Source organism: Tiliqua scincoides, chromosome 1, assembly GCF_035046505.1.
Source record: "Tiliqua scincoides isolate rTilSci1 chromosome 1, rTilSci1.hap2, whole genome shotgun sequence".
NCBI lineage: Eukaryota > Metazoa > Chordata > Lepidosauria > Squamata > Scincidae > Tiliqua > Tiliqua scincoides.
Window position 1 is genome coordinate 182,164,249 of NC_089821.1, and position 10,094 is coordinate 182,174,342.

Consider the following 10,094-nt stretch of genomic DNA (forward strand, 5'->3'; position numbering starts at 1 on the left):
ACAAGAGTTCTCCACTGCTGCAGTTGAGGGTGACAGTATGAAGTAGGACTCTGGCTGATACCCAGCTCTTGAGCACAATGAGCAAGTAGCTAGCATGTGCAAGCACTTGCCAAAGCATTTGCATCACTGCCCTTGCAGATCTTTTGCTCAAGGGTCCCCCAAAAGCTGGAGCTGCCACTGGATTGTAGTCAAATTATCTGAAAGTGGGAATTTCATTCAGGCATCTCCTATCAAATTTTTGTCTATTTTTGATTGCACTCAATGCAGCCCACAATTTTAAATTGTAGAAAAATAAAATATAAATGTAAAGAACAAACAATTACACAAACTAGGACTCATGTTTCTCTTACGAAATGTCTATGCAGCTTACTTTAAACCATACCCCAATGCTCAGACAAACTGTTAAGGCTGTGCAACACTTACCGGTTGTTGATTACTGTCTCACCACAAGACTGACAGTAAAAAGTGCAACTCCTTTTGGATTTAAGGCTGTCACTCACAGCTGAAACCAATTCTGAAATGATATTAAGTCCACAATACTTTGAGCATTAAAAAGCAAGCTAAAAATAACATTATTCCTGAGGAAAAAACAACACATACAGTATATTTCAAACATTAAAATCCCTTCCTATGAATTGTTTTAGCAAGGTTATGCCTGCCCCACAAGGTAGCTTAGTATTATCATTGTCATATTACACAGGATGGGCTGAAGTTGCCAGAATAGTAGCCAACTAGTGAAATCATACCTGGAGTGAGATTTGAAGCTGAGAGTCTCTGGCTTGCAGCTCATATATTTAGCTACATCAGTTCACGTGGAAAGTAAGAGTGCTCAATGGAAAACTCTCAAGGGGTTTGTTCTGGTATATGTGTGTGTTCTGTTCTATTTAGCAATCAATATTGCCATTACATCTGGATGGCCTTTGTAACAATGCTGAAGACAGAATTTTGCTAGTACTAAAACTTTTCGAAGAAATTTTGCAGTCCTTGCCAAAATGGAAGCCTGTTCAACTTGATTCTCTTATGATGCAACTAAGCAACACAATAGAAGTAATTGCTAATCCTAGATGGCTAGGAAAATAACCACAGTTCCCAGCAAGCAGCAATTTTTATCACATTCAAAAAAAAATCACTGCCACCATGAAACCATCTCTCTGCTGGCAAAGTGACATCACTCAAAACCTCTTTCGTACCAGAGATGTATAACCCAAGCTTCCAGCTGGCTTCGGCCCCATAATTTTCAGTGAGGCTGAACCAAGTTGACTAATGGGCACCACTTGCAGCCAAGATTGCTACTGGCAACAGTCTGAATAAAAATACTGTATGTAGTGCATTGCAAACTGATAACCAATTTTTGCCCAGCCCCAGGTGTACACATTTGGTTCCTGTTGCGTATATGCAACGTTGGGCAGAAATGGATTAATAGTTTCTGGAAAGCTTTTAAGTAAGAGAATTGCTGAATAAAAGTACAGAGGTAGGATTCAAAGCCTCAAAAACTAATGTGAAAACCCATTTCAATTCGCATGGTTCACACTAGAACTATTTTGCCAGGCAAAATGAAAGAATATCATACAAGATTGTTAGCAACCATTGTTTTCATTAGGCATTGCACAGGAAGTAAATCCAATTAAATCCCAAGTTAAAGTTAAGGTAACTGTAGAGGTAGGGAACCCAGGAAGCTGTTAACATTAGCAAATCTCAGAGCTGAAAGTTAAGTCTCCCCCAATCTCACATATTTCAGTTAAATTGCAGTTTCCCTGACAATCCTTCAGTTTGACCTACTTATTTCACAAGGAGGCAACTTCCAAGTAGACAGAATATAGCTAAGAAAAAAAAGTCACTCTTACTTGCATGTGAACTTGCTTGAACTAGAAGTCTCAGGTGTAAGCCATCCCCAGGCACATACTGCAGTCCTCGACAAGAGGAAGGAACAAGGCTGACCTCTGGTGGAAGGCTGATCTTCTTGCAGTCTTGACCATTTTTTATCTCAATCAAGGATGGCATCACACTAACATCCAAGGGCAAGCGTCCCACTTTCAACTCACTGAAGATATTGAAAAGAAACAATTTTTCTTCCATTAGAACATGAGTTTTTCAACAAAAGATTTTTCCAAACTGAAAGGATTAGCAAAGCCTGAAAAAAACACTATCAAGCAACCATTTACTGCTAGCTTGAAGAAATCTAAGGATCCAATTTTAACCAACTTTCCAGCACTGAAGCAGTTATGACAAAGGTGTGTGCACTGCATCCTGCATTGGGGGAGGCAGTCACAGAGGCCTCCCCAAGGTAAGGGAATCTTTAGTCTCTTACATTGGGGCTGCATTGCAGCTGTGTCACTGCTGAAAAGTTGGACAGGATTGAGCCCTAAGAGAGGCAAAATGTTCACTTGTTGTATTTGAACTATAAGGCTGAACTGGGATAATCTGCATCAGTTGTATCACAAGCAAATTTTCTTTGATGGGGTATTGGCTCAGGTTAGAACAGAGTTTGTGAAACCACTGACACAAGCCTGACACAGGCAAAACATAGATATAGTTACACCCTCTTAAATGGTTATTTCAATCCTTTTTGAGGAACCGAATATGGATTGCATAGCAGATTTACAGATGTCATGCCAACCATATTTATCTGGAAGTTCTACTGAATTGGTAGTACCAGGACTTTTTTTGTAATGGAATGCACGCCGTTCCCGCACTTTTCCCCCCTCCTCTCCGCCCCCACCTTTTTCCCCTCCCTGCACCGCCCCACACTGCTGGCTAGGGAGGGATTTGAACCTCCAACCTTGTGCTCCACAGCCCAGCACTCCCTCCATTGGGCTATAGGAAAGCCTATAGTTAAAGTGTTCAGAACTAATATATAAGGTCTTGAGCCCAGCTGGTGGCCATCAGCGCCTCAAGTATTAGTTCCAAACACTTTGAGCCTAAGAGTTCCTATGGCTTAATTGCTAAAGTGCTGGTCTGTGGAGCCAGAAGCTAGGGGTTCAAATCCCTATGAGGAATAAATTTTTTTCTTTTTTTTTCTTTTTAAGTCCCAGGTAGGACTTAACCCACAGCCTCCAGCAGGGGGCTCACTCCAGGAGCTTAACTGTGGGTTAAGTCCTACCTGGGACTTAAAAAAAAAAAGGGTAAAAAAAAGCCTGCCTGGGACTGAACTTTGAGGAGTTTTGCAGCCTCAACTGGCCCCGCTTTTGGCAACTGGCAACCAACCTTTATATTTTGCAGCCATGGAGCACCTCCCCACCTAAAAAAAAAAAAGAAAAAAAATTTATTCCTCATAGGGATTTGAACCCCTGCTCCACAGACCAGCACTTTAGCAACCGAGTCATAAGAGCTCTTAGGCTCAAAGTGTTTGGAACTAATACTTGAGGCACTGATGGCCACCAGCTGGGCTCAAGACCTTATATATTAGTTCTGAACACTTTAACTATAGGCTTTCCTATAGCCCAATGGAGCACCTCCCCACCTAAAAAAAATGGGGTGTTTCGCTCCAGCTGTGGCAGGAGTGCTTTTGCTATCAGGGAGCTCACACAGGGGTGTGTGTGTGTGTGTGTAGTTATTGACTACGTCTAGTTGTATCTTATTACTTATTTGTCTGATAAAAAATGGCTTATAAATAAATAAATAAATAAAAGATTAACAAGTTGTGAGTTCCTGCACCCTTTTTATTTTATTTTTTTACAAAAAAAGCACTGGGTAGTACTGTACCTTTTATGGCTAAAAGGCTTAGAATCAGACCTAAAAAGCCATCTCCTCCTATACGAACCGGCCCACCATCAGTGGCCCATTTGGGATCCTTCCAACATCAACAGTTGGAGAGAAAGAAAAGGTTTTATCTGTTGTGACACCAAGAACTCCCTTTTTCAAGAAATCTGTCTTGCTCCCTATCTATTGGGTATCTACTACCTTCTGAAGACTTTTGTTCAGCTAGGTCTTTGTAATTTTTCTTTGCTTCCTCTGAAAGTTGTGTTGATTTGCTGCTATTTTTTTCTTCGTTGGTTTGTTCTTTTCAAAAAATTGTCATTTTTAAAAAAATCTATTACAGCGGAAGGCAATCTGCAGCCTGCATGCAGCCCATCCGGATTTCGAGTACAAGACATTTCTTTAATTCTTTGATTTGCCAGATTCAACTGGTTTTGGTCCACATAGTTTTTCCCACTGGGATCCACAACACTCAAGAGAAGCCCTTACCAAGGCAAGAAGTTCAGTCAGGGCAAAGACAGCCTGCTGAACCCTGGAGGGCAACTGCAGGTGGCTTCAGCGTCTGACAAGATCTCACTCAGCACAAAGTCTTGCACGTTGCTAAGGCAACACAGATACACAAGCAGGTCTTTTGTCAGCACTGATGAGAACACATGTCAGTGGACTGCAGAAAATGCCCTGAGCCTGAAAGAGAGCCATCAGTTTGTGACTGAGAGTGTGCAGCTGTTAGAAGAGAAGGTTGAAGGCAGCTAACCTCCTCATTTCTGTCATTGCTTTACTCAGGTGACTAGGGCAGTGGTTCTCACACATTAAGCACTGGGACCCACTTTTTAGAATGAAAATCTGTCAGGACCCACTGGAAGTGATGTCATAACCGGAAGTAACATCATCAAGCAGGAAACTTTTTAACAATCCTAGGCTGCAATCCTACCCACACTTACCCAGAAGTAAGTCCCACTGACTTGTATTGGCAACCTTCAGTCTCGAAAGACTATGGTATCGCGCTCTGAAAGGTGGTTCTGGCACAGCGTCTAGTGTGGCTGAAAAGGCCAATCCGGGAGTGACAATCCCTTCCACACCGGGAGCAAGTGCAGTCTGTCCCTGGTCTGTCTCCCTGGCTATGGGCCTTCCTTCTTTGCCTCTTAGCCTCAGACTGTTGGCAAAGTGTCTCTTCAAACTGGGAAAGGCCATGCTGCACAGCCTGCCTCCAAGCGGGCCGCTCAGAGGCCAGGGTTTCCCACTTGTTGAGGTCCATCCCTAAGGCCTTCAGATCCCTCTTGCAGATGTCCTTGTATCGCAGCTGTGGTCTACCTGTAGGGCGCTTTCCTTGCACGAGTTCTCCATAGAGGAGATCCTTTGGGATCCGGCCATCATCCATTCTCACGACATGACCAAGCCAACGCAGGCGTCTCTGTTTCAGCAGTGAATACATGCTAGGGATTCCAGCACGTTCCAGGACTGTGTTGTTTGGAACTTTGTCCTGCCAGGTGATGCCGAGGATGCGTCGGAGGCAGCGCATGTGGAAAGCGCTCAGTTTCCTCTCCTGTTGTGAGCGAAGAGTCCATGACTCGCTGCAGTACAGAAGTGTACTCAGGACGCAAGCTCTGTAGACCTGGATCTTGGTATGTTCCGTCAGCTTCTTGTTGGACCAGACTCTCTTTGTGAGTCTGGAATACGTGGTAGCTGCTTTACCGATGCGCTTGTTTAGCTCGGTATCGAGAGAATGAGTGTCGGAGATCGTTGAGCCAAGGTACACAAAGTCATGGACAACCTCCAGTTCATGCTCAGAGATTGTAATGCAGGGAGGTGAGTCCACATCCTGAACCATGACCTGTGTTTTCTTCAGGCTGATTGTCAGTCCAAAATCTTGGCAGGCCTTGCTAAAACGATCCATGAGCTGCTGGAGATCTTTGGCAGAGTGGGTAGTGACAGCTGCATCGCCGGCAAAGAGGAAGTCACACAGACATTTCAGCTGGACTTTGGATTTTGCTCTCAGTCTGGAGAGGTTGAAGAGCTTTCCGTCTGATCTGGTCCGGAGATAGATGCCTTCTGTTGCAGTTCCAAAGGCCTGCTTCAGCAGGACAGCGAAGAAAATCCCAAACAAGGTTGGTGCAAGAACACAGCCCTGCTTCACTCCGCTTCGGATGTCAAAAGGGTCTGATGTGGAGCCATCGAAGACAACAGTGCCCTTCATGTCCTTGTGGAAAGATCTGATGATGCTGAGGAGCCTGGGTGGACATCCAATCTTGGGGAGAATCTTGAAGAGGCCGTCTCTGCTGACCAGGTCGAAAGCCTTTGTGAGATCTATGAAGGCTATAAAGAGTCCAACACAGAGGAAAATTGTCCCTCTGAAGTCTGCCACAGGCGTGGTCATCCAGGATCGGGCGCAGCAGATGGAACGCTGGGTGCAGCACTACTCTGAGCTATATTCCAGAGAAAATGTAGTCACCGAAGAAGCACTGAACAACATTGAGTGCCTGCCTGTGCTGGAGGAGCTTGATAGTGAACCAACCCTAGAAGAACTTCACGTGGCCCTGGACTCCCTTGCCTTTGGCAAGGCACCTGGAAAAGACAGCATCCCTGCTGAAGTCCTAAAATGCTGCAAAGAGATCATCGTCACTGAGCTGCATGAAATCCTCTGTCTCTGCTGGAGAGAAGGTGGAGTACCTCAAGACATGAGGGATGCAAACATCATCACGCTGTACAAGAACAAAGGTGACAGGGGTGACTGCAACAACTACCGCGGCATCTCTCTCCTTAGCGTTGTAGGAAAGCTGTTTGCCCGAGTTGTACTAAAGAGGCTCCAGGTACTTGCAGAGAGCGTCTATCCAGAATCGCAGTGTGGATTCCGAGCCAACAGGTCCACCACTGATATGGTATTCTCCCTTAGACAACTGCAGGAGAAATGCAGGGAACAACGACAGCCACTCTTTATAGCCTTCATAGATCTCACAAAGGCTTTCGACCTGGTCAGCAGAGACGGCCTCCCACTGACTATCAGTATTAAAAGCATATACATAGTAGCCTGTTAGAAGTACAGATCTGTAACATTTCCCCAAATGCAATCACATACCATGGTAGCATCAAGTCGAATATATTAAAAATAAAATATTGAAATGAATGGGGACCCACCTGAAATTGGCTCGTGACCCACCTAGTGGGTCCTGATCCACAGTTTGAGAAACACTGAACTAGGGGATAGAAAAAAGGGATAGGGATTGACTTTAACCACAGTCACACTGTGATAGAAGTGAACATTTTTTTAACTACTTGAAGTTGATGACATATGAATGATTAAGTATTTTTTATATCTTATCATGACATATTCAGTGGTACTAAATGTATTTAACCTTATCTATAGACTCACAGTTAATTCACATGTCCAATATCAATCTTGCAGCCCACTGAGATGCAGAAGGGACACTCATTAGGCCCACTTGTTGGCAGAGGTTGTCCTTCACTGATCTATTCCATTAGCCAGCTTGAACACTTTGTTTTGGCACAAAAACACCTGCTATTTGTGCAGGCGTGAAAGAAATAAGCTGCCATTTTTAGTTCAAACATAAGCCCTATCCAGAAATTAAAACATAGGGAGAAGAACACATGATCATGGGGTTTTACAGAAAAAGCACACCAGTGGTGGCTGCTAAAAAGCAGCCGTAAAGCGCACTCTGGCAGTGCACTGCCAGAATAGTGGTGGGAAGGCTGGAGACTTCCCATTCATGTTGCTGGACTGCTAGTCATGTAATGGAGAAGGTAAACCAGCAGGGTAGGCAGGAGAGGGTTGGGGAGGGCAGAACAGGAGCAGGGAGGGACAAAATTGGACAGGAATGGATCCAGTGGTGATGATGCAGACTGGATCCTATTCCCCCTGGCAGTAGCTTCCCTGCCCCCTTTCTCTTCTTGCACCAGCAAAATCACTGGGTACACGTCCCATCTTGGGGGAGTGCTGGCGGATGTCTCATCTTTCTGCAATGCAGCCATGACAGGCCACCAGGAAAGAATTTCTACAGCACTAAGGGCACCGTGAGCAGAGTAAGTCTGAGAACCACTGGGTAACCACTTTGCCATCTGAAGTCTCTTGCCCCACCCCCCTTGCTAGATACAGCAAATGCCTTTTCACCACGGCTGCACCAGCAGGAACGGAGCAGAAGAACAGCACTGGACCATTAGAATGGGGAATTGACAGTTAAATTATGTCTATGGTGTTATTCATCCATTCCCAAGGACATATTATGAAGATCCAAGTTGTCCTAAAATTTGCTGATTTAGATGCTAAAGGAATGGATGCTAGTCCACCTGTATCCCATAAGCCATACTATATGAAATGGGTCTTGGTAATACATATCAAGGAGTAACACCCAATGAATGGGTCAGCTATATACCTGAAAAAGCTATGCAGCACTCTTGCCAAGAGCCTCTTTTCATTTGGCAGGCCTTCTTCACACGCTTAAAGGGCAAGTGTACCATAGGCATGTATACTCCACCCACTTTCCAGCCTTTTTCCTTAATTGCAGGGTGGCTGGTTCATGTGTGCCATCCTTCTACACATGCCAATACTACTTTGAACATAGTATTAGCAGCTATTGTAGAAAAGCAGATCACACAAACCGCCTCCCTGCAATTAAAGTTTTAATTAAGGATCTGCCTTCAGCCTTCACTTCTCCTAACTGCACACTCTCCGTCACAAACTGGTGGCTCTCTTTCACGCTCAGGGCATTTTCTGCATCCATGGGCTTGTCTCCTTCTGTTTTGAGGATTACACTTGTTCCTTATTATTGTAAACATTTTGTATCAATGTTGTTTTGAACTGAGGCTTCAATCTCTTCCTTTCCTCACTTGTTTACTAGGGTAAAGGAAGAGTTCTATCATAGTGTTTCTCAATCAGTGGTACTTGAGGAGGTGCCCTCAAGGGTGGTGGTACTCACAGGACCCCTGGAAACCTGCTGCCCAGCAGTAAGACCAGGAATGTGACACAACAAACAATGGTAGGAGGCTTGGCTCAGCAGGCAGAGTTCCCAAAGCAAGCTTTTCTGTGTGCAAAAAAGCCCTCTTGTCCACCCTGAGCCTCTCACTGATATTTGTTGTGTTGCAACTGACCTCCCAACCCAGAAGTAACTGGTGATGATGACATCTTCAGTTACTTAGTTGCATGCTAGTTCTAAATCTGCCTTCACCTGAGCCAGATCTTAACAGCAGGTTTTAGCACTAAAATGCATTAATTGCCAGAGCACAAGTGCAGGACTTGTGATGCTGTAACCCATTTCTGCTCAGCCCACTGGTGTACACATTTGATCCCTGCTGCCTATATGCAACATTGGGCAGAAACAGCTTTAAGAAAACAACAAACAAGACCACATTTTAAAATGTGCAAAGCGCATTTCCTGTATTAATGGGGGGGGAAGCCAACAAACAGCACTCACAACTTTGCAACTAGAAGGTCTTGAAGGTCCAAGGGTATGGTTTATATTTAAACTTGTTCCCAAGCCCCTTCCAGAGATTTTAGCATGCAATTCTATCCACTCTTTCCTGGGAGTAAGCCCCAGTGTCTATAAAGGGACTTACTTCTGAGTGGACAGGCATAGGCTTGGGTTCTGAGGCTGCCATCCTATCCACACTTTCTTGGGAGTAAGCCCCATTGACTCCAATGGGGCTTACTTCTGAGTAGACGTGCATAGGCTTGGGCTCTTAAAAGACTTTACTCCAGAAAGCACACCTCTTTTAGAAAAGCAGGGGCATATTTCAACACAGCAAGGACCTGTGGCTGCCTCGGGCGCCACCCTCCACGAAAGGGGTCCAGAGAGCCCCGGCTTGGGCGGAACATTCAACACATACCGGAGGATTAGCAGCCCGCTCTGCGTCCTCCGCCTCATCTCCAAGAAGACAGCGGCGTCCATGAGCGCGGCGCCTCCACCCGAGAACCCTACGCCCGGTCGCAGTCAGAAGTGCCCGGAGAACGGACGCAGCCACGTGGGGAGGCGGAGCACAGACGCCAAGCCCAGCCCAGCCCAGGAAGCGCTAGGACTCCGGCAAAGAGAGCGCCCTCGCTCGCTCCCTGCCTCTGGCACAGCGCCCTCTGGCACGTCACCGCTTCAGGCTGCAAGCCTAGCTACACTTCCTTGGGAGTAAGCCCCGTTTACTGGAATGGGACTTCCTTCTGAGTAGACATGCAGAGGATTGGGCTCAGTGGCATGCACACTTTCCTGGGAATTGGCCTTACTGAACACACTGGGACTTACTTCTGACTAGATATGCACAGGATTGTGCTGTCAGTCGCTGAAGCCTTTCTATGCACACTTTCTTGAGAGTAGACTTTATTGAATACAATGAGACTTACTTCTGAGTAGACATGCATACAGGGTGACCAGATGCCATAACCACAAAAGAGATCCGGGTAC

The 10,094-nt window shown here is 45.4% G+C and overlaps 1 protein-coding gene across 2 annotated transcripts in view; it reads right to left on the reverse strand.

Annotated features, from left to right (window-relative positions):
- UBE3D (ubiquitin protein ligase E3D) overlaps positions 1 to 9,641 on the reverse strand; it is an 86,757-nt gene extending 77,116 nt beyond the window's left edge. Inside the window, exons 1-3 of one of the 2 annotated variants that reach the window (XM_066609836.1) lie at positions 9,532 to 9,641; positions 1,845 to 2,041; positions 424 to 514 (exon numbers count right to left, since the gene is read on the reverse strand). In XM_066609836.1, coding sequence (XP_066465933.1) covers positions 424 to 514; positions 1,845 to 2,041; positions 9,532 to 9,593 — 350 coding nt within the window. In that variant the 5' untranslated portion in view covers positions 9,594 to 9,641. Of the gene's footprint in view, positions 1 to 423; positions 515 to 1,844; positions 2,042 to 3,204; positions 3,238 to 9,531 lie in introns of those variants that run through there. The other variant, XM_066609843.1, reaches the window with a different exon arrangement.
- Positions 9,642 to 10,094: the final 453 nt, after the last annotated feature.